Source organism: Cherax quadricarinatus, chromosome 19 (assembly GCF_038502225.1).
Source record: "Cherax quadricarinatus isolate ZL_2023a chromosome 19, ASM3850222v1, whole genome shotgun sequence".
In the NCBI taxonomy this organism is placed as follows: domain Eukaryota; kingdom Metazoa; phylum Arthropoda; class Malacostraca; order Decapoda; family Parastacidae; genus Cherax; species Cherax quadricarinatus.
The window spans coordinates 27,396,311-27,421,973 of record NC_091310.1 but is presented as its reverse complement, the minus strand read 5'-3'; the positions used below and the strand labels follow the sequence as shown (position 1 = coordinate 27,421,973).

General features: G+C 40.5%; 1 protein-coding gene across 9 annotated transcripts in view; it reads left to right on the top strand.

Annotated features, from left to right (window-relative positions):
- The window catches only part of LOC128688281 (collagen alpha-1(XVIII) chain), a 472,640-nt gene that overhangs the window by 342,546 nt on the left and 104,431 nt on the right, over positions 1-25,663 (top strand). For 7 of the 9 annotated variants that reach the window (XM_070086587.1, XM_070086585.1, XM_070086590.1 and 4 more), the window contains 9 exons: positions 5,504-5,623; positions 5,961-6,210; positions 6,925-7,046; positions 9,870-9,899; positions 10,489-10,650; positions 11,563-11,689; positions 13,611-13,702; positions 15,455-15,554; positions 24,694-24,759. In XM_070086587.1, the coding sequence (XP_069942688.1) occupies positions 5,504-5,623; positions 5,961-6,210; positions 6,925-7,046; positions 9,870-9,899; positions 10,489-10,650; positions 11,563-11,689; positions 13,611-13,702; positions 15,455-15,554; positions 24,694-24,759 (1,069 nt within the window). The remainder of the gene's footprint in view (positions 1-5,503; positions 5,624-5,960; positions 6,211-6,924; positions 7,047-9,869; positions 9,900-10,488; positions 10,651-11,562; positions 11,690-13,610; positions 13,703-15,454; positions 15,555-24,693; positions 24,760-25,663) is intronic. The other 2 variants (XM_070086589.1, XM_070086586.1) reach the window with 2 other exon arrangements.

The window sequence follows — 25,663 nt, the reverse complement described above, 5'->3', positions numbered from 1 at the left end:
GAGCTCGGACTCGACCCCCGCAACCTCAACTAGGTGAGTACACACACACACACACACACACACACACACACACACACACACACTCCTGGAGTTCAGTCTCACCAAGTGCAGAGTCATGAAGATTGGGGAAGGGCAAAAAAGACTGCCGACAGAGTACAGTCTAGGGGGCCAGAGGCTACAAACCTCACTCAATGAAAAAGATCCTGGGGTGAGTATAAAACCAGGCACATCTCCTGAGGCACACATCAACCAAATAATTGCTGCAGCATATGGGCGCCTAGCAAACCTAAGAACAGCATTCCGACATCTTAATAAGGAATCGTTCAGGACCCTGTACACAGTACACTGTGTACATTAGGCCTATATTGGAGTATGCGGCACCAGTTTTGAACCCACACCTAGCCAAGCACATAAAGAAACTAAAGAAAGTGCAATGGTTTGCAACAAGACTAGTCCCAGAGCTAAGGGGTATGTCCTACAAGGAAAGATTAAGGGAAATAGACCTGATAACACTGGAGAACAGGAGAGATAGGGGGGCATGATAATGACACAAAATACTGAGAGGAATTGACAAGGTGGACATAGACAGAATGTTTCAGAGATAGGATACAGCAACAAGGGGACACAGTTGGAAGTTGAAGACTCAGATGAATCACAGAGATGTTAGGAAGTATTTCTTCAGTCACAGAGTAGTCAGGAAGTGGAATAGTTTGGGAAGCAATGTAGTGGAGGCAGGATCCATTCATAGCTTTAAGAAGAGGTATGATAAAGCTCATGGTGCAGGGAGAGTGACCCAGTAGTGGCCAGTGAAGAGGCAGGGCCAGGAGCTGTGACTCGACCCATGCAACCACAACTAGGTGAGTACAGCTAGGTGAGTATACACACAAACACACACACACACACACACACAGAGGTACGATAAAGCTCATGGTTCAGGGAGAGTGACCTAGTAGCGACCAGTGAAGAGGCGGGGCCAGGAGCTTGGACTCGACCCCTGCAACCTCAACTAGGTGAGTACAACTAGGTGAGTACACACACACACACACACACACAGGATGAACCAACAAGACTGGACCTCATGTTCACCCTGAGCAGCTCAGACATCGAGGACATCACATATGAGAGGCCCCCTTGGAGCTAGTGATAACGTGGTTCTGTGCTTTGAATACATAGAGTTACAAGTGGAGAAGGTAGCAGGAGTTGAATGGGAAAAGCCAAACTATAAAAGGGGGGACTACACAGGTATGAGGAACTTCCTTCAGGAGGTTCAGTGAGACAGGGAATTAGTAGGAAAGTCAGTAAACGAAATGATGGAATACGTAACAACAAAATGCAAGGAGGCAGAGGAAAGGTTTGTTCCCAAGGGCAACAAAAATAATGGGAAGACCAGAACGGACCCCTGGTTTACCTGAAGGTGTAGGAAGGCAAAAACTAAGTGCACTAGAGAAAGGAAAAAGTACAGAAGGCAAAGGACCCAGGAGAATAGGGAGATTAGTCGAAGAGCCACAAACGAGTATGCACAGATAAGGAGGGAGACCCAGCAACAGTACGAAAACAATATAGCATTGAAAGTCAAGTCTGACCCAAAACTGCTGTATAGCCACATTAGGAGGAAGACAACGGTCAAAGACCAGGTGATCAGGCTGAGAAAAGAAGGTGGGGAATTCACAAGAAATGTTCAAGAGGTATGTGAGGAGCTCAACACAAGATTTAAGGAAGTATTTACAGTAGAGATAGGAAGAACTCTGGGAAGACAGCATAGAGGGAAACACCAATAGGGAATATACCAACAAGTGTTGGATGACATACACACAACTGAGAAGGAGGTGCAGAAGCTGCTAAGTGACCTTGATACCTCAAAGGCGATGGGACCGGACAACATCTCCCCGTGAGTCCTTGGAGAAGGAGCAGAGGTACTGTGTGTGCCACTAACCACAATCTTCAACACATCCCTTGAAACTGGGCAACTACCTGAGGTATGGAAGATGGCAAATGTAGTCCCCATTTTTAAGAAAGGAGACAGAAACGAGGCACTAAACTACAGACTAGTGTCACCGACATGTATAGCAGGTAAAGTCATGGAGAAGATTATCAGGAGGAGAGTGGTGGAGCACCTGGAACGGAACAAAATTATAAACGACAACCAGCACGGCTTCATGGAAGGCAAATCCTCTGTCACAAACCTTGTGGAGTTTTATGACAAAGTAACAGAAGTAAGACATGAGAGAGAGGGGTGGGATGATTGTATTTTCCTGGACTGCAGGAAGGCCTTTGACACAGTTCCACACAAGAGATTAGTGCAGAAGCTGGAGGATCAGGCGCATATAACAGGAAGAGAATACCTGACAGGGGGGCAACAATGAGTCATGGTGCGTGATAAGATATCACATTGGGTGCCTGTGATGAGTGGGGTCCCACAAGGGTCAGTCCTAGGACCAGTGCTATTTTTGGTATATGTGAATGACATGATGGAAGGGATAGACTCAGAAGTGTCCCTGTTTGCAGATGATGTGAAGTTAATGTGGAGAATTAAATCCGATGAGGATCAGGCAGGACTACAAAGAGCCCTGGGCAGGCTGAACATGTGGTCCAGCAACTGGGTTCTCAAATTCAACCCCGCCAAATGCAAAGTCACGAAGATTGGGGAAGGGGAAAGAAGACCACAGACAGAGTATAGGCTAGGTGGCCAAAGACTGCAAACCTTGCTCAAGGAGAAAGATCTTTGGGTGAGCATAACACTGAGCACGTCTCTGGAAGCACACATCAGCCAGATAACTGCTGCAGCATATGGGCGCCTGGCAAACCTGATAATAACGTTCCGTATCTTAGTAAGGAATCATTCAAGACACTGTACACTGTGTACATTAGGCCCATACTGGGGTATGCAGCACCAGTTTGGAACCCACACCTGGTCAAACACATCAAGAAATTAGAGAAAGTGCAAAGGTTTGCAACAAGGTTAGTTCTGGAACTCAGGGGAATGTCCTACAAAGAAAGGTTTAGAGAAATCAGCCTGATGACACTGGAGGACAGAAGGATTAGGGGAAATGTGATAATGACATGCAAAATACTGCATGGAGTAGATAAGGTGGACAGAGACAAGATGTTCCAGAGAGGGGACACAGAAACAAGGGGTCACAATTGGAAGCTGAAGACTATTATGTCCGGAAACTTTCCAAAATTTCAATTGTTTTAAAGTTATTGCATATTTTATATGTACTCTGATAATTATATTTATGTGTACCTGTACCTAAATATGCTTGCACACTGTGCTGGCATGTAGGTACACATTAAAATCACTAAGAGTGTCCCTCTAGTCTTAATACCATAGTAATAATACTAATAGTACGTAATAATAATCACTCTTGGGCACATGAAATGTCATATTTTATGTTAATATAGACATTTTCATTAACCCATCTATGATATTGCCTTCAAAATTATTTAAGAAACATATTACATAGCATAGAAACATGATACATACACCCACAGTACAATAAATGTCACATAAATATGAAGTGTGGTAGCCGGGCAGAGGGAAAACATTACGTTTTCTCTAGTCCAGCACCAGAGAAAATGTGTATGAATCTGCATTTGGCCCAGTCACTCCCCTTAACACATTCTGCTTTGTTTACAGTTCTCGGCATGAATTCTCATTACTTCTCCCTTTGTTTATGATGGCATCTGAAGGTAGTTGTTAGAAATGATTAAACTCAGTGAACAAGGTATGTAATTGGTAATAATATGGCTCTGGGCCACATTAAATATTGTTTAGCTATGTAGCCCAGGCAGGCTACATCTACTGGCTACTTGCACCTGAACTCCTACAAATACAGTGGAACCTCAAATATCGAACTTTCTTCGGTCCAGAAGGCTGTTCGAGTGCCTTTACCGAATGAATTTATTCCCATCAGGAATAATGTAAATTAGATTAGTCCATTTCAAACCCTCAAAAATACACTTATAAAAGCACTTACAAAAATACACTTACATAATTGGTCATGTTGGGAGCAGTTCGATTTTTGAGGTTCCACTGTAAATACTACTCACCTCTCATCCTCCATTAAGACTACACATATTTTATAATAAATAATGAGTGTACTGTATGTGTATTTTATCTCTCTGGACTGCTTTAAATATTGTATATTAAGTTTGGAACAGGGAGCCAGGGCTACCTACACCTGACTTCCTACAATTAAATACAGCCTCTCCTCACTTAATGACGTATTCGTTTACCGACACCTCGGACTTATGACAGGCTCTCTGACCAATATTTATACAGTATTAGGATTAGTCTGCCTAAAATGCCTTGGCATGATAGTGGCTATCTTTGTACTTAGCAAATCAAAATTGTAATCACACATTGTAACCGTTACAAAGAAATAAACTTTACTTGCTCTCTTGCTGACTGATATAAGTTCTTGTCGGCATTATCTTCCAAAAACCCCTTGTCTCATCAGCATTAAACACTTGCTGTGGCTTGTAGCCATCCTCAGAAATAATCTCTTGCAATTCAGCAGGGAAATTGCTTGCTGCTGTATGATCAGTGGAAGCACTTTCACCAGAAACTTTAATATTATGTAACCTATTACATAACTGAAACTTGTGGAACCAGCCAGTGCTTAACACACACTCTTGTTCAGGCCTTCCCTCTTCATCACACACTTTTTATACAGTTGTAAGGCTTTTTCCCTAATTAACATGAAATTAAGTTTGTTTTTCATTTGATCCACTCAATTGGTAAATTTTCTGTTTTATTTACCTGTCGTGATCTATGTGTCATTCTTTTCATGAGGTGTCAATCTGAATTATTCATTCCACAAGCCCATATATTTGCCTCATTCATTTTAATTGTACGAACTCATGCTTCATTAAAGCAATAAGCTCTCGCCGTGTCCACCACACGTGCACCATTTTTAAGCTTGTCTAATATCTCGATTTTCTTTATAACACCAATTGAATGCATAAACTTTTTCTTACCACTTTCTGCATCTTTCAAGTGCCTCTTGGGTGCCATGGTTACTTTACAGATGCATGATATGGTGAAGAAAAGATAAAAACCTGATTCACAAACACAGATATGAGAATAACACGTGACACATGTGCAGAGCAGTGAGACATGGGAAGTGAGACAAGGGTGGCAGGAGAGGAAGCTAGGCCTTTCCCACAAAGACAATGGCCTGACCCACAAGCAGACTGCCTACAAGCCCATTAGACAGAGGGAAAAAATCCCACCATCCAGCTCATGGTGCTCCAAAGTTTTTCCCCAGAAGTGGCACCATGTTAGTTGAATATTATGGAGTGTTGGTCAGAAATATGATGCAATTTTGCAATAGTATGATAGAGAAAATGTGGTAAAGGAACATGTGTTTTTTGACCATCTACTGTATATTACATTTTAAATTAAAAAAAAAATTGTGTTTTGGCATTTATTATGACCCTGAGTTATATATTTCTGTTTAGAATATGTATCTCAGGGTAATGTTTTCTTTCTCCACCACAGGGTCCCCCGGGGGAATCAGTAGCGGGACCACCAGGGCCACCGGGACCCCCAGGGCCCCCAGGGAGAGGCTTTGTCACAGACATGCCTGAGCTGGGCTCAGGTGATGGTGAGAACCTCATGGTGAGTCATCATGTCTTGTGTTTTACTTCATGTCTTGTGTATTATACTTCATGTCTTGTGTATTATATTTCATGTCTTGTGTTATACTTCATGTCTTGTGTGTTATACTTCATGAATGTGTGTTATACCTCATGTCTTGTGTATTGTACTTCATGTTGTGTATTTTAGGTCTTGTCTTGTGTTATATTTCATATTGTGTGTTTTACATCTTGTCTTGTGTTATACTTCATCATGCTGTATGGTATTTCAGCTGGTAACTCGGTTCCATGTAATCTTCATCTTGAGGTGTTAATCAAAAAATATTGCAGGGGACCCTAATTTTTCTCTCACTTTTCAGTCGATGGAGTTTGGGGAAGGAGCGCAAGGGCCGCCTGGACCCCAGGGCGAGTGTACCTGTAACATGACCAGCTTAGTGGCCACTGTGCTGGCCACACTGCCCAAAGGACTGCCTGGTCCAGAAGGTCCTGCTGGAAGGGATGGTGTACCGGGTACACCAGGCACATCAGGGAGACCTGGAGCCCCTGGGGAGCGTGGGCCAGAAGGTCCTCCAGGCAGTAAAGGAGACAGGGGAGACCCTGGCAGCCCAGGTAGGGTGTAGACATACTCAGTGTCTGATCTTCTGGCAGGGATAATGTGAAGGTGATAAGGTATTACAAGGACCCCAATGGAAATAAGTCACTTTGTCTAATTTTTCTGGGTTATTCTAGGTAATTTATGCATGTTACTATGTATAATAATTGTAATCACCTAAATTTGTGTAACTGAACTTATGTGTACCTGTACCTTAATAAATTTCCTTATGTGTGATATCACCATGATTGCTTAACATTTATTGATGAGGTTGTAAAAGCAGTGAATACTGGAGTGTTGAGTAGAGAAGTGAGTTTAAAAGATAATGAATTAGCTACAAAAGGGAAAGTGTCACAGTTGCTTTTTGAATGTGACAGATTTTTTGGGAGGTTGTGAACAGAGGTTGCTAAGGTTGGTGGAGGAATTTGAGAAGGTATGTAAAAGGAGGAAGTTAATACTGAATGTAGGAAAGAGCAAGGTGATGAGAATAACAAAAAATCCAGGCAGTGAAAGATTGGTTAACATATTGCAGGGCGGGGGTATGGTGTACTAGAAAAAAAAAAAAAAGATGCCTTCACAAATGTAACATTAAGAGTTCATATCAGGAAACTTTATTAAACAATATTACATATACTATGCTCACAAAGGTTTATGTCTCATTAAATTACAACTAAAACTTTATTTTCTTCAATGTAGAATCACTTAATGTAATCATCTGTGTGTCTGTCTAGGACCCGAGGGACTGCAGGGCCCTAAAGGCGAGTCAGGTGTGGATGGGGCTCCGGGTCTACCAGGCGAGAGAGGACCTCAAGGGCCACCAGGATCCCCTGGCTGGGGAAATGCAGGCTTCGATGTAAGGGTCAAACTTTTCTAATAACAATTCAGTCAATGACAATATTTTATTATAAAGTGGGTAACATGCACATTGGTGGCAACAATAGCAATAACAAGTTTATTTTAGTATGATACATGTTTTTACAAAGGAGTGTAACAATTTGGTGAACATGCCAAAAGTCCCTTTATATGCAGAGCATTTTCGGCAAGCTTAAGACTAACTTAAGATTAATAAGGCAATAACAGTGCTGTAATTTTACATATGGTCATTAGTCCTTTCACTGTCAAGACCCCTGCTCACAAACTTGCTCTCAGTGTTGAAGAATTTAAAACAAAAAAAAATTATTTTTTCTTATGAAATAATGGTAATGACACCAAAAGTACAAAATTTGATGGAAAACTTATGGAATTATGCTCTCATGAAGTTAGTGGTCTTGGCAATATATATGCGTCGGTGATTTCGCCCACTTTGAGCCCTATTTTCAGCCAATTCCATTGTTCCAGTCGACAAAACTCATAGCTATTTCGCTAGAACTCCATTTGTTCTATCAATTGAATACAAAAAACTGCCCATTTACTGAATTCAACTACCCAATAAAGTGGTCAGAAATTGGCAATTTGGCCAATTTCACACAAATTTCAAAAGATGCCAGTTTCAAAATAGGTTCCAGAATAAACAATGCAGACATTCCTGGCACTAAAATAACATTTTCTCTGTTCATTAGTCATGTCTCCAGGCCCCTCTTTTATTTCTCTTGCTTTCCATTTTGAATTTTTATTCACACAAAAATAGAAGATTTACTGTTATGCAGACTACTGCATTATTGTAATAATTCTGTAAATAATGTCAGCTCATTCGTGAATGCATATTAGACTGGCCAGTTGGACACATATTGGAAGGTAACGTCATTTATTTACATTGAACATCGGCAGAAATCGAACATTTCCGCTACTTTCAGCTCAATTTCAAGGTACTTTTCTTCATGAAACTAATCAAAATCATCTTTATTTCTGTAATATAGCATCCATTCTACCAAATGAGACCAAGAAAATGAGAATACAACCAAATATACCATACAAAAATACACCTCAAAGTCGGCATTGTATACCAAAAACATGGTCGGAGTTTTTTTTTCTCATTATGCACTGCATGCTGCAGGATTTTTTTATACTGTGCACACTGACCATACATACCCATTCTCTCACATATAGGCCTACCAGCTTTCTCCCACCAAATTTGAAGGAGCTAGAATTTTTACGTTGTATTACTGTACCAACACCGACAGTGAAAGGGTTAGGCAAGTTACAGTGAATAGAAGGAAACTGAATATTCAACTAGTTCATGCTATATGGCTTTCATAAGTTTGGTAGAGAATAATTTCAGTTTTGATATACAGTGGAACCCCGGATATCAGTCGCTTTTTTGGCCGAAATCCTATCCTGGATTTCGGCCAGCAACTTGGAAATTGGCTGTATTGATTGCATCCCCCCGCCATTCCCCCACGTTTCTGAGTCAGTCTGGCTGTGTCTCTGGGTGAGTGAGGAACATTCTGCACATTCATTCAAACATTTCATTATAATACATTGTTTTTTGTGGTTGTTTATTGAGTGCGACTGCGAAATAAGCCACCATGCACCCAAAGGAAGTTCCTAGTACCAGCCCTTTGGTAAAGAAAGTGAGAAACACGATAGAATTCAGTGACAAAACCTTGTCCTGCTTCAGGCAAATCTTAGAGATGCCAGAAACAGACCTCTCTGGACAGTTTTTTTGTGTGCTAAGGGTGCAGTGACTCTCAAACTGGTCCTGGTGTGCCAGTAAAAAACAAAGAAGGGAAGTAACCCCAGAGAGGGATTGCAAATACGGCTTGTTTCAACTTGGTCAGGGTGATATTTCTCCACAAAACTTTGCACCTCCCTCCACTTTGCAGAAATGTACTTAATCGCTGAAGAAGGCACCTTCTTCCCTCTCTCTTCCTCCTCCTCTGAACCAATTTACTCAGCTGTGGTCTGTTACTGTTGTAGATGAAGGTCTTGCAGCTCTTCATTGGTTAGCTCTTGGGCCCACAAATAAACAACTACAAAAAACAATGGATTAGAACGAAATGTTTAGATGAGTGCGTGGAGTGTTGCTCACTCACTGAGAGAGACTGCCAGACTGACTTGCACAGTCCGCGTGGTGGGCGGACACGTCCAATATGACCAATTTCCGAGTTGTCGGCCAAAATCCTGGATAGAATTTTGGCCAAAAAAGCTGCCCAAATCCGATTTGGCCGATATCCGGGGGTCCACTGTAGTATATAAAAAATGAAGTATTACAATTTAGCACAATTTAAAACAATGTAATTGAAAGAATTTTAAGTGTGAAGTAATGATTAAATAGTTGAGCAATCATCAAGCACAATATACAATAATGAAATTGAAACAATTTTAAAGATGATGAGGATGCAGTTAATTCAGTTGTTCAACTGTGATCTATGTATCGATGCTTGATACATTATAAAAATATATTAGTTATAGAATGAGACGGCATGCTTAGTTCACTGAATGACTTTGTGTACAATAAGGTTTGTAGTGCCGTGACTGGAACAATTATTTACTTAAACAAACTGCAGAGATGAAACTAAATGACTTTTCAGCCCATCTTTAACAAGTCATAACTTAATAACTGCTCAGAACTGACTACAATGCCATATAGTTTTAATTTCACTTTGTAAGTTGTGATTTATTGTGTTATCTGTAGTTGTAGTATACTGGTTTCTTGATGTCAAAAGTAATCTTTAACAGTCAGTAGATTTCTCTGCGAAAAATCTGGTTTTAAATCATTTTTGTATCCTTCATGCAGCCAATGTGGAAACCACGAACAATGTTTAAGGTAATGACTAGGCTTTTCGGTATTTTTTCAGTTCTTCCAACAGTTATATTAATCATAAGTAAAACCTGGTCTTGATAGAGTAAGCAGTAACAATATGATATTAAATACTCCTCTGGATATTAAAGATGATGATAAATAGTTACATACTTTTCAGATATTAAAATCCTTTGATATTAATGAATATCACCACTTTCCGGCATGCACACAGGAGTTTAATATCTATATATTCCCACCTTTTCTTTCAGTTTTAAGGAAAATTGGTAAATTTGTGTAAATCATGACTTGTCTGTGACATTTCTTTAAGTATATATGAATCTCTCCACTGAATGAATTTGTAAAACCTTATTCTTTTCTTGCTATGTCTCAGAAGTCTCCTACCCTCACACCTCAGAGATAAATCCAAGAACTGAACCAGCAGTTCACTCTGTATGGAACTTCATCTCATGTCTTCCAAGGAGAACCATTGTGAGACTGAAATATATGTTATGTATCTCATCCTTTGATTTAATATATCCATGTCAGTTTGTTTGTGTCATAAAATATAAAAGACTAAGCACTAAGCTTTAATGGTGGCTGGTTTTTCTCAAAGGTTGATGGTGGTCTAGCAGTAGCCCCAGCCCGGCCAGGCACTCCGGGTACCCCTGGGGAGAAGGGTGAGCAGGGTCCCCCAGGGCCTAGGGGAAGCAGGGGCTACCTTGGTGCCAAGGGTGAGAGAGGCAACACAGGCAGGAAAGGCGATAAAGGAGAAAGGGTGAGTCAGCACTTGATTTAACAATTAAGTCATCTGGAAAATTATGCAGGTTTTATTGAAATGATACTTTCATAGGTCCCCATGGCTTTAATTTTGCTTGTCTCTGAGTAAAGCATAATACAGATTTCTACTCTTAAGTGCTATCAGAGCATAATACAATGGTTGTGAAGAATACAAGCCACAATACCATGGTTAAAACAGCTCACAACTAACTTACAAATTAAAGTGATATATTTATACGAGTAGGGGTCGGCCTAGGAAAGGTTGGAGAGAGGGGGTAAAGGAGGTTTTGTGTGCGAGGGGCTTGGACTTCCAGCAGGCATGCGTGAGCATGTTTGATAGGAGTGAATGGAGACAAATGGTTTTTAATATTTGACATGCTGTTGGAGTGTGAGCAAAGTAACATTTATGAAGGGGTTCAGGGAAACCGGCAGGCCGGACTTGAGTCCTGGAGATGGGAAGTACAGTGCCTGCACTCTGAAGGAGGGGTGTTAATGTTGCAGTTTAAAAACTGTAGTGTAAAGCACCCTTCTGGCAAGACAGTGATGGAGTGAATGATGGTGAAAGTTTTTCTTTTTCGGGCCACCCTGCCTTGGTGGGAATCGGCCAGTGTGATAATAAAAAAAAAATATTTATACGATGTTTCTATCCATACTGGGCCATTATAGTGATGACTTTGTAATGGTCTAGGATGGATGAAACATCATCTGAAACTTTATCTTCAATATGTAGGTTAGTTGTGAAAAGTTATCTTTGTCTAGTGTGCCTTAATATAAATGTAGGCTAGATATATAATTATTTACTTATTAAATATTGAATTCTCTAATGAAGTTGAATCCCAGAAACAAAAGAATCTTAAGATGCTAACAGAGATGAGGCTAAGAATATTATTAACCATATATGTATCACCAGGGACTGCCAGGTCATGATGGGAAGGCAGGACCCAAGGGTGAACCAGGGGCACCAGGCATGAACGGTGCCCCTGGACCACCAGGGTTCGATGGTTTCAAGGGTCAGCAAGGTACACCAGGAGAGAAAGGTGAGAACTTTGAACTTGAAAATTTTTCACCTTTGTGTCCTCAAAAGTGTTTCAAGGGAATTAACTCCATCTTCTGGGGCTTTTCTATAAGCCAGTAATTGATAGCTATGATGACTTAACTCAGTGTTTTATTCTATGTACAATGTGACACATGAACTGAATTTGCCCATATACATCACCCAGTCCAGGAATCAAACCAGATCCTTTCAGTTGTGAATAGTTTGTTCTACTGCTGTAGAAGTTTGAGCATATAGCAAGCCTGTGTGAGCATGTTAGATTAGAGTGAGCAAAATCCAGTGGTTTTTGGGATTTAACATATTGTTGCACTGTACAATTAGGTCATGCACTTCTGGCAAAGAGAATTAGTTAAGGAATTAATAATTGTGAAAGAGTTTTCATTTTTAGGTAACCATACCATTGTGAGAAATGACTGATATTTTATTTACTTTTTAAATTTAGTTATAGCATAAATAAGAAATGCATTCATATTTTTTCCTTAACAGTAAAGAGTAACTCCTTGAGCAGGTTTGTTAACAAAATACAATATGTGGTTTTATGGCATTATACAAATTAGATTCACTTATAATTAATAATCTACTGTACAACTATGAAATAATTACTATCCTACTGTACAACTATGATATAATCCTTGTTGTTAAGTAGTCTGTAAGCCAATAATGTTAAGTTGGCCCATAATGCCTAGGCATAATAGAGGCTCTCTTTGCATTGCAACCCACTATTGTAAATACAAAATCTCAATGTACTGTTTGCAAAGACAAAATAAATAAATAAATAAATTGCGTCTAACACTTCAAAATTCCTATTCAAAATTTTTGTTTCTTTCCGTACTACGTATACAATAATAATAAAAATAATAATAATAATAATTTTAGGTAGTAGGTTGGCAGACAGCAACCACCCAGGGAGGTTCTACCATCCTGCCAAGTGAGTGTAAAATGAAAGCCTGTAATTGTTTTACATGATGGTAAGATTGCTGGTGTCTTTTGTCTGTCTCATAAATATGCAAGATTACAGGTACGTCTTGCTACTTCTACTTACACTTAGGTCACACTACACATACATATACAAGCATATATATACACACCCCTCTGGGTTTTCTGCTATTTTCTTTCTAGTTCTTGTTCTTGTTCTTGTTTATTTCCTCTTCTCTCCATGGGAAAGTGGAACAGAATTCTTCCTCCATAAGTCATGCTGTTGTAAGAGGCAACTAAAATGCTAGGGGCAAGGAGCTAGTAACCCCCTTCTCTTGTATAAATTACTAAATTTAAAGAGAGAAACTTTTGTTTTTCTTTTTGGGCCACCCTGCCTTGGTGGGATATGGCCAGTTTGTTGAAAAAAAAAAATAATAATAATAATAATACTTTTATTTACTACAAGTACATGTACATGGTATACAGGCCTAGCTGACATCAATGACACAATACTATATAGAAAGCCACTTGTTATGCAGAGCATTTCAGGCAAATTAGGTCAGTTTAGTCCCAGGATGCGACCCACACCAGTAGACTAACTCCCAGGTATCCATTTTACTGATGGGTGAACATAGACAACCAGTGTAAAGAAACATGCCCAGTGTTTCTACCCTCACTGGGAATTGAACCCATACCCTCACCGTGTGAAGTGAGAGCTTTAGCCACCAGGCCATGGGGCACAAAAGCACAAAGAAAGCCTCTAGTATACATGAGCATTTTGGGCAAATTAATGGTAATTCTTACAGTTGCTTGTTGGTATGTTCTGCCATTGATATGTATACTGAGTTAGTTCACAGTAGTGCAGTACAGCAGAAGGGGCTGTGTTGCTTCATGGTTGTATTCATTTTTTTTATTGTCATCTCTGACATTGAGATACCTGGAGATAAAGATATAAGTAAGTTGTTAGCACAGTGCCCATGTTCCCACAGGTGAACGAGGAGTGCCAGGAGTTGGTCAGCCAGGGCCACCAGGCATTCCTGGAGGACTCTCTGAGGAGGACCGCAGGATTATTATTGACCAGGTGAGTGTATATGTGAGTATGTTGACTAGCATCTATGTTGAGGGATAAGTATTCACCTAGCTGTGTTCACCTACTTGTTATTGAGGGAATCAGGTTAGGTTAGCTAACATTCATCAGGAAACAGGACAACTGTTTCCTGATGCAGCAGCTCAGCTTCGGTCAAACACAATACAGTATATGAAGTCTCCAATTATTGCCCAAAAAAACGATAAAAGTAACTGATGGGCAGATTTCATTTATTTGGACATCACAAAAACTTTTGATAAACTTCTTTATAAAAGACTTATCCAGAAACTACAAAATATGGAGTAATTAATGGCATGTTGTTACAATAACCTAATGGAAATAAGTCATTTTGCCTGATCTTTTTTGGGTTATCCTAGGAAATCTACACATTTGTTGCTATGTATGATAATTTATGTAACTGTATTTGCATACCTATATCTGAATAAACTTACTTAATGAAAGATTTTTTCTATTTTAAAATGTAAACACATGAGAGAGAATATTTTCCTCACAAGGTAATGTCACCACCAGTAATGTTCCATATGGAACAGTACTGGCTTCAGTAATGTTACTCATTATATAAATATTTTGCCACAGTACATAAACTATAATTACAAATATAAAGCAGAATTTTATGCAAAATAAGAAAATATTTCCCATGAGAAAGTTTAATAAACTGAGCATATATTAACAGAAGGAAGAAGGAACTTGATTTCAATTTCCTAAGTGTCTCATATTGGTTAGCTTAGTTTAATATCTTTATTATGCACCCTATACCCATCCTGTGGTTGGTATCAAAAGATTACAGAGGTATATACGTAATGGGTCCCAGGATTGAGCTGTAAAGTTTTGATAGCTGAACAAGTTATAAAGGTAATGAACTATTTATATGTCTACATCTGGTCATATAAATAGTTCATTACCTTTGTAACTTGTTCATGATTGTGACCAGATATAAATATAATGGAAAAAAGTGAAAATTGAAACAAGAGACATGAAGAATATAAATTGTGATAAAATATTGAATGCCTTACACATAGGAATATATGAGTTATTATGAACAAAGTACTATTGCCAGACTAATACAGAAATCTCCTATAGCAATAATAAATAATTAATAATAATAATAATAATAATAATAATAATAATAATAATAATAATCACAAAAAGGCTCTGAACCCATGTTGACTATTGAGTTCTCCCAACATCATACTGAGAAGCTCATCTTATACTAGGAGTTCATGAAATGCTAAAAAACTATTATAAATCTTCCCATACTTTATACTCTCCCACTTGTATACCTCATACACTCCCACTCATACCTCATACATAAACTCATACCTTATACATAAACTCATACACCTTACTTATACCTTATACACCCCACTTAGGCTTCATACACCCCACTCATACCTTATACACCCCCACTTATACTTCATACACCCCACTCATATCTTATACACCCCCACTTATACTTCATACACCCCACTCATACCTTATACACCCCCACTTATACTTCATACACCCCACTCATACCTTATACACCCCCACTTATACTTCATACACCACACTCATACCTTATACACCCCCACTTATACTTCATACACCCCACTCATACCTTATACACCCCCACTTATGCTTCATACACCCCACTCATACCTTATACATCCCACAAGACCTCTAAACCAAACCTGCCACAAGACCTCTAACCCACACCTGTCATTATATTCTACCTCTCCATGGCAGCTGATTGATACCCTGGATGGTAAAGCAGGTGGCGACACAGCGAGTGGAGGAGGCGGCTTCAGTCTCTGGAATAATGCTGGCGGGGTACCTTGGATAGAAGGTAGGACAGCACCATGTGCTGTGCTGCTGCTGGCCTACACAAGTGAATTTTTGGTGTTGGGATTAAGTGCATTGTGGTGTTCGAGTATCCTGAACATTGATTGATGACCTAATTAGTGTACTGTGAATAACTTAAGTTAAATCGAATGTGGGTTGTTCAAACTGACCTCTTATGGTAGGCTCCTTATTCTTCCTAACTTTTTTTCCTAGTGCTTCATGCGCTTTATTAGAATAGCTTTTTTTTAATGTACTTTGATGCATAGTATGCATTTTCTGCAAGTATATATTTGTGTGTTTTTCTATTAAGTAGGTAGTCCACACAGGTGATTTTTGCCATTTGAATGCAAATGTAGATAGTCAAAACAGTTGTCTTTAATTTTTATTGAATGTATTCATGTAAAATATTTAGTATACTTTTTTTAGTTATAGTCTGCATTTTTACTTGATATTGCTGACTTTTCTCAGCACATGAATATTTTTTTTATATTTCTGAGCCTTGACCTAAATTAAATTGCACACCCACACAGTAGCAGTCATTGAAGAGGTGGGTCAGGAGCTAGGGTCCGACCCTGCAACCACAGTTAGGTTAGTACACAGGCAAAAGCTAAGAGTGTGAAGCATGGAAGAAACATGGAGAGCAAAGAATGTAGGAGAACAGGGAAGTGAGCAGACATGAATATGTGTTGGATAAAGAGAGAGGCTGAACGAGAATTTGAGAATGACATGGCAGTGAAAGCAAAATCTAAACTAGAGCCTCTACATAGCCACATCAGAGGGAAGCCAACTATAAAAGACCAGATAATAAGACTGGGGAAGAAGAGAGAACTCACAAGAAATGACCAGGGAGTCTGCAAGGATCTAAACAAAACATTTAAGAGGGTATTTGCAGAGGAAATTACCAAAGAGTACTGGACACAACACACATACCAGAGGAAGAAGAAATGAAGAAGGAAACTAGCTGTTTTGAAGGAAGTGTGAGTGAATAAAAATTCTGTGGGTTCTGAGAGAGGAAGCAAAATCATTGTGTGAATCAATAGCAGCATTTTTAAATGTCATTTGGTACAGGACAGCTGCCAGAGGTGTGGAAGATGGTGACTGCAGTTCCAATATTTAAGAAAAGGAACAGACATGTAGCATTAATTAAACCACAGACTGATGTCACTGATATGCACAGTATGGAAAGTTATGAAAAGATTATTAAAAGAAAAATAGCAAAGTAATTGGGAAGGAGCAGATTCATAAACAGCTACTACAATTTTAAAAATGGTAATTCTTGTTTCAAGAACTTACTTGAGTTCCATGACAAACAGAAGTGAGGCAGCAAGAGGGGGGAAAATGAATAGACTACATATTTTTGGACTGTAGGAAGGTTTTTCATATAGTACTGCATAAAAGACTGCAACAAACTCTAAGAGGGGCAGGCAGGAATTTCAGAGAAGGCAATATAGTGACAAGGAATCCTTGACAGGTAGGACACAAGTGATTGTCTAGGAAGAAGTGTCAAAATGGGCAAGTGTTATGAATGGGATTCCACAAGGATCAGTATTGGGATCAATATTTCTTGTATGTATAAATGACAGGCATGAGGAACTTCCTGCAAGATGTTCAGTTGGAAAGAGAATTAGCAGGAAAACCAGTAAAAGAAATGATGGACTACATGATAACAAAATGCAAGAAAGCAGAGAAGCTTGTTTCCAAGGGAAACAGAAATAATGGGAAGACCAGAACGAGTCCTCGGTACACCCTGAAGTGTAGGGAGTCAAAAACTAAGTGTACTAGAGAAGGGAAAAAGTACAGAAGACAAAGGACCCAGGAAAATAGAGAGATTAGCTGAAGAGGCAGAAATGAATATGCACAGATAAGAAAGGAGGCTCAGCAACAATAAAAAATGACATAGCATCAAAAGTCAAGTCTGACCCAAAGCTGTTGTATAGCCACATCAGGAGGAAAACAACAGTCAAGGACCAGGTAATCAGGCTGAGGAAGGAAAGTGGGGAGTTCACAAGAAACAACCAAGAAGTATGTAAGGAGCTCAACATGAGATTTAAAGAAGTTACAGTGGAGACAGGAAGGACTCCAGGAAGTCAGAACAGGGAGGTACACCAACAAGTGTTGCATGAAATACACACAACCAAGGAGGAGATGAAGAAGCTGTTGTGTGAACTTGATACCTCAAAGGCAGTGGGACCAGACATCTCTCTGTGGGTCCTTAGAGAGGGAGCAGAGATGCTGTGTGTGCAACTAACAAAAATCTTCAACACATCCATTGAAACTGGGCAACTACCTGAGGTATGGAAGATGGCAAATAGTCCCAATTTTTAAGAAAGGAGACAGACACAAGGCATTAAACTACAGACCTGTGTTACTGACGTGTATAGCATGCAAAGTCATGGAGAAGATTATCAGGAGGAGAGTGGTGGAGCACCTAGAAAGACACAAGCTTATAAATGACAACTAGCATGGTTTCAGGGAAGGAAAATCCTGTGTCACAAACCTACTGGAATTTTATGGCAAGGTAACAGAAGTAAAACATGAGAGAGAGGGGTAGATAAATTGCATTTCCTTGGACTGCAAGAAGGCCTTCAACACAGCTTCTCACAAGAGGTTAATGTTAAAGTTACAGGATCAGGCATGCATAACAGGAAAGGCACTGCAGTGGATCAGAGAATATCTGACAGGGGGGGCAACAACGAATCATGGTACGTGACTGTGTGTCAGAGTGGACAACTGTGACGAGCAGGATTCCACAGGGATCAGTCCTAGGCCCTGTGCTGTTTTTGATATATGTGAATGACATGACAGAAGGGATACACTCAGAAGTGTCCCTGTTTGCAGATGATGTGAAGTTAATGAGGAGAATTAAATCGGATGAAGATCAGTCAGGGCTACAAAGAGACCTGGACAGGCTACAAGCCTGGTCCAGCAACTGGCTTCTTGAATTTAACCATGCCAAATGCAAAGTCATGTAGATCAGGGAAGGGCATAGAAGACCACAGACAGAGTATAGTCTAAGTGGCCAGAGACTGCAAACCTCACTCAAGGAAAAAGATCTTGGGGTGAGTATAGTACTGAGCACATCTGAGGTACACATCAACCAGATAACTGCTGCAGCATATGAGCACCTGGCAAACCTAACAATAGCATTCTGATACCTCAGTAAGGAATCATTCAAGGCTCTGTACACCATGTATATCAGGCCCATATTGGAGTACACACTTGGGCAAGCATGTCAAGAAATTAGAGAAAGTGCAGAGGTTTGCAACAAGACTAGTCCCAGTGCTAAGGAGATTGTCCTATGAAGAAAGATTAAAGGAAATCAGCCTGACAACATTGGAGGACAGAAGGATTAGGGGAGACATGATAACGACATGTAAAATACTGCGAGGAATTGATAAGGTGGACAAAGACAGGATGTTCCAGAGATGGGACACAGAAACAAGGGGTCACAATTGGAAGTTGAAGACTCCAATGAGTCATAGGGATGTTAGGAAATATTCCTTCAATTATAGAGTTGTCAGGAAGTGGAATTGCCTAGAAAGTGACATAGTGGAGGCAGGAACCATACATAGTTTTAAGACGATGTTTGATAAGGCTCATGGAGCAGGGAGAGAGAGGATCTAGTAGTGAACAGTAAAGAGGCAAGGCCAGGAGCTATGCATCGACCCCTGTAACCACAAATAGGTGAGTACACACACACACACACACACGTGCACACACACAGAAAAGAGAGAGAGAGAGAGAGAGAGAGGCTGGTGGGTAGATTGCATTTTCTTGGATTGTAAGAAGGCTTTTGACACAGTTCCACACAAGAGATTAGTGCAAAAGCTGGAAGACCGGGCAGGGATAACAGGAAAGGCACTGCAATGGATCAGGGAATACCTATCAGGAAGACAACAGGTAGTTATGGTACGGGGCGAGGTGTCAGAGTGGGCGCCTGTGACAAGCGGGGTTCCACAGAGGTCAATCCTAGGACCGGTGCCGTTTCTGGTATTTGTGAATGACATGATAGGTAGTAGGTTGGTAGACAGCAACCACCCAGGGAAGTACTACCGTCCTGCCAGATGACTGTGAAACAGAAACCTGTAACTGTTTTGCATGATGGTAGGATTGCTGGTTTCTTTTTCTGTCTCATAAACATGCTAGATAACAGGGATATCTTGCTACTCCTACTTACACTTTGGTCACACTTCACAGACATGCACATGCATATATATATACATACATCTAGGTTTTTCTCCTTTTTCTAAATAGCTCTTGTTCTTTATTTCTTCTATTGTCCATGGGAAGTGGAAAAGAATCTTTCCTCCGTAAGCCATGCATGTCGTATGAGGCGACTAAAATGCCGGGAGCAATGGGCTAGTAACCCCTTCTCCTGTAGACATTTACTAAAAAAGAGAAGAAGAAAAACTTTATAAAACTGGGATGCTTAAATGTGCGTGGATGTAGTGCGGATGACAAGAAACAGATGATTGCTGATGTTATGAATGAAAAGAAGTTGGATGTCCTGGCCCTAAGCGAAACAAAGCTGAAGGGGGTAGGGGAGTTTCAGTGGGGGGAAATAAAGGGGATTAAATCTGGAGTATCTGAGAGAGTTAGAGCAAAGGAAGGGATAGCAGTAATGTTAAATGATCAGTTATGGAAGGAGAAAAGAGAATATGAATGTGTAAATTCAAGAATTATGTGGATTAAAGTAAAGGTTGGATGCGAAAAGTGGGTCATAATAAGCGTGTATGCACCTGGAGAAGAGAGGAATGTAGAGGAGAGAGAGAGATTTTGGGAGATGTTAAGTGAATGTATAGGAGCCTTTGAACCAAGTGAGAGAGTAATTGTGGTAGGGGACCTGAATGTTAAAGTAGGAGAAACTTTTAGAGAGGGTGTGGTAGGTAAGTTTGGGGTGCCAGGTGTAAATGATAATGGGAGCCCTTTGATTGAACTTTGTATAGAAAGGGGTTTAGTTATAGGTAATACACATTTTAAGAAAAAGAGGATAAATAAGTATACAAGATATGATGTAGGGCGAAATGACAGTACGTAGTTTGTTGGATTATGTATTGGTAGATAAAAGACTGTTGAGTAGACTTCAGGATGTACATGTTTATAGAGGGCCACAGATATATCAGATCACTTTCTAGTTGTAGCTACACTGAGAGTAAAAGGTAGATGGGATACAAGGAGAATAGAAGCATCAGGTGAAGGTTTATAAACTAAAAGAGGAGGCAGTTAGGGTAAGATATAAACAGCTATTGGAGGATAGATGGGCTAATGAGAGCATAGGCAATGGGGTCGAAGAGGTATGGGGTAGGTTTAAAAATGTAGTGTTAGTGTTCAGCAGAAGTTTGTGGTTACAGGAAAGTGGGTGCGGGAGGGAAGAGGAGCGATTGGTAGAATGATGATGTAAAGAGAGTAGTAAGGGAGAAAAAGTCAGCATATGAGAAGTTTTTACAAAGTAGAAGTGATGCAAGGAGGGAAGAGTATATGGAGAAAAAGAGAGAGGTTAAGAGAGTGGTGAAGCAATGTAAAAAGAGAGCAAATGAGAGAGTGGGTGAAAATAAGAAAAAGTTTTGGAGTGAGATTAACAAGTTAAGAAAGCCTAGAGAACAAATGGATTTGTCAGTTAAAAATAGGAGAGGAGAGTTATTAAATGGAGAGTTAGAGGTATTGGGAAGATGGAGGGAATATTTTGAGGAATTGTTAAATGTTGATGAAGATAGGGAAGCTGTGATTTTGTGTATAGGACAAGGAGGAATAACATCTTGTAGGAGTGAGGAAGAGCCAGTTGTGAGTGTAGGGGAAGTTCGTGAGGCAGTAGGTAAAATGAAAGGGGGTAAGGCAGCCGGGATTGATGGGATAAAGATAGAAATGTTAAAAGCAGGTGGGGATATAGTTTTGGAGTGGTTGGTGCAATTATTTAATAAATGTATGGAAGAGGGTAAGGTACCTAGGGATTGGCAGAGAGCATGCATAGTCCCTTTGTATAAAGGCAAAGGGGATAAAAGAGAGTGCAAAATTTATAGGGGGATAAGTCTGCTGAGTATACCTGGTAAAGTGTATGGTAGAGTTATTATTGAAAGAATTAAGAGTAAGACGGAGAATAGGATAGCAGATGAACAAGGAGGCTTTAGGAAAGGTAGGGGGTGTGTGGACCAGGTGTTTACAGTGAAACATATAAGTGAACAGTATTTAGATAAGGCTAAAGAGGTCTTTGTGGCATTTATGGATTTGGAAAAGGCATATGACAGGGTGGATAGGGGGGCAATGTGGCAGATGTTGCAAGTGTATGGTGTAGGAGGTAGGATACTGAAAGCAGTGAAGAGTTTTTACGAGGATAGTGAGGCTCAAGTTAGAGTATGTAGGAAAGAGGGAAATTATTTCCCAGTAAAAGTAGGCCTTAGACAAGGATGTGTGATGTCACCGTGGTTGTTTAATATATTTATAGATGGGGTTGTAAGAGAAGTAAATGCGAGGGTCTTGGCAAGAGGCGTGGAGTTAAAAGATAAAGAATCACACACAAAGTGGAAGTTGTCACAGCTGCTCTTTGCTGATGACACTGTGCTCTTGGGGGATTCTGAAGAGAAGTTGCAGAGATTGGTGGATGAATTTGGTAGGGTGTGCAAAAGAAGAAAATTAAAGGTGAATACAGGAAAGAGTAAGGTTATGAGGATAACAAAAAGATTAGGTGATGAAAGATTGAATATCAGATTGGAGGGAGAGAGTATGGAGGAGGTGAATGTATTCAGATATTTGGGAGTGGACGTGTCAGCAGATGGGTCTATGAAAGATGAGGTGAATCATAGAATTGATGAGGGGAAAAGATTGAGTGGTGCACTTAGGAGTCTGTGGAGACAAAGAACTTTGTCCTTGGAGGCAAAGAGGGGAATGTATGAGAGTATAGTTTTACCAACGCTCTTATATGGGTGTGAAGCATGGGTGATGAATGTTGCAGCGAGGAGAAGGCTGGAGGCAGTGGAGATGTCATGTCTGAGGGCAATGTGTGGTGTGAATATAATGCAGAGAATTCGTAGTTTGGAAGTTAGGAGGAGGTGCGGGATTACCAAAACTGTTGTCCAGAGGGCTGAGGAAGGGTTGTTGAGGTGGTTCGGACATGTAGAGAGAATGGAGCGAAACAGAATGACTTCAAGAGTGTATCAGTCTGTAGTGGAAGGAAGGCGGGGTAGGGGTCGGCCTAGGAAAGGTTGGAGAGAGGGGGTAAAGGAGGTTTTGTGTGCGAGGGGCTTGGACTTCCAGCAGGCATGCGTGAGCGTGTTTGATAGGAGTGAATGGAGACAAATGGTTTTTAATACTTGACATGCTGTTGGAGTGTGAGCAAAGTAACATTTATGAAGGGGTTCAGGGAAACCGACAGGCCAGACTTGAGTCCTGGAGATGGGAAGTACAGTGCCTGCACTCTGAAGGAGGGGTGTTAATGTTGCAGTTTAAAAACTATAGTGTAAAGCACCCTTCTGGCAAGACAGTGATGGAGTGAATGATGGTGAAAGTTTTTCTTTTTCGGGCCACCCTGCCTTGGTGGGAATCGGCCAGTGTGATAATAAAAATAAAAATGATGGAAGGAATAAATTCAGAAGTGTCCCTGTTTGCAGATGATGTGAAGTTGAGAAGAATTCTGTCGGACAAGGACTAGACAGAACTACAAAGGAATCTGGACAGGCTGTATGCTTGGTCCAGCAATGGGCTCCTGGAGTTCAACCCCACCAAGTGCAAAGTCATGAAGAGTGGGGAAGGTCAAAGGAGACGGCAGGCGGAGTACAGTCTAAGGAGCCAGAGGTTACAAACCTCACTCAAGGAAAAGGATCTTCGGGTGAGTATAACACCAAGCACATCTGAGGTGTGCATCAACCAAATAACTGCTGCAGCATATGGGCACTTAGCAAACCTAAGAACAGCATTCCAACATCTCAATAAGGAATTGTTCAGGACCCTGTATACCATGTACATTAGGCCTATATTGGAATATGCAGCACCAGTTTGGAACCCACACCTATCCAATCACATAAAGAAACTAGAGAAAGTGCAAAGGTTTGCAACAAGACTAGTCCCAGAGCTAAGGAGCATGTCCTATGTGGATACAACACTGGAGGACGGGAGAGAGAGGGATGATATGATAACGACATGTAAAATACTGAGCGAAATCAACACAGTGGACAGAGACAGGATGTTCCAATGATGGGACACAGCAACATGGGGTCACAGTTGGAAGTTGAAGACTCAGATGAATCACAGGGATGTTAGGAAGTATTTCTTCGGTCACAGAGTTGTCAGGAAATGGAATAGTCTGGGAAGTGATGTAGTGGAGGCAGGATCCATACATAGCTTTAAGAAGAGGTATGATAAAGCTCATGGAGCAGGAAGAGTGACCTAGTAGCGACCAGTGAAGAGGTGGGGCCAGGAGCTGTGACTCAACCCCTGCAACCACAACTAGGTGAGCACACACACAAACACACACACTCTTGTTTATTTATTAATTTTTGTAGCTTACCTTATTGCATATACAATATCAGTAAGTTCTTATAACAGTACAACAATATTGCTTGAATATGAAATACAATACACAAACCACAGTCCTAAGACTGTAATTATACAATTCTTGCATATTTTTTGTATTCGTTATCTCTCACTGTTATCCAATTTGCAGTACTGTGATAACTTAATATCTTATAACTTGTTCATTCCATATATTTCAGCTTTGACCGCTACACAATTTTAAAATCTTGACTTGCGCTATCATGCTGCATGACCTAAGCTGCTTGTTGCTCTATATATCTTGCCAGATGTGCTCTACACTGCCAGCAGGTGAAATGTGAGATCCAGGTGTCAAGCAGACACAGATATCTGAATGCAGCAGCAGGTGTCAGGCTCTACTACATGTATTGGACACCTGCCTCTGAATTCTGGCCCAACACCTGTATCTCACATTCAGAAAATGTCAGTCGCCATATATGTGACAGCTGTAGCAGTAAGGCTGCACCAAGTGACTTGACAGGTGTCACTACACATCTTAACATCTGGGGCATGTGTGAGCCTCAGCAAGGCGCACGGCACACTACAGCTTTGTGAGGACACACCTAGTGACTTATGTTTGTTTTCCTTTTTCCTTGATGTACCTTTCCTCGGCCTCACCGCAGTGGGAGATGATGAGGATTTCAAGTTGGAGGGCTCAGGACTGGTGGAGTACAAACCTTTCTATCCCAGTAAGTCCCACATCAATACAACTCAAGTCTCCCAGTAGTCCCAGTAATGCTCATATCTCCCAGTAAGTTCCAGTGTGGCTTTATATCATACAGTACAGATAAGATTTGTCTTTTTTGCAAGTTCACAATTGACTGACTCATTTCCCAAGTAGGATACATCCCAATACAATTCCTATCCTCCCAGTATGTCCTAGAATGGATCAGGTCTCCCAGAGAATGTCATTATGGCTCATCCCTGTATGGATGTGGTTTGCATATCCTAAATGGTCCAAATGTGGGTCATATCTCTCAGCTCATGTCTCCTAGTACCATCTCTCAAGGGAGGCTTCTTGATGCTGGTGAGGGGCTCTTGATCCAAGGAATTTAAGTCGAATTCCATTTCCTTAGATCAAACTTGATTGCTTCCCATTTCCCCAGTGCTGTATGACCCACTCAGGTTAAGCATTTCCCTGTAAATATAATAATATTAATTTCCCAGTACCAGTATGGTTCATGACTCCCAGCACCAGTATGGTTTATGTCTCCCTGTGTTTCCAGTATTGCTCACATCTCTCAGTAAGAACCGGTATGGCTCATATCTCCCAGTACCAGTATGGCTTGTGTCTCCTAATTCTGGTAGGTTCGTATCTCACATTAAGTACTAGTATGGTTCATGTCTCAGTATCAGTATAGCACACATCTCCTGGTATTAGTATGGCTCACATTTCCCAGTACCAGTATGGCTCATGTCTCCCAGTACCAGTATGGCTCACATCTTCCAGTACCAGTATGGCTCATGTCTCCCAGTAAGTCCATGAATCTTGCATCTAATAGTATTTTGCTCTTTTTTAAAGCATGTACTCTCCTATGATAGTTTATTGCACTTTTCTATCATAGTTTAATATGCGTACTGCCTTTCGCCAGC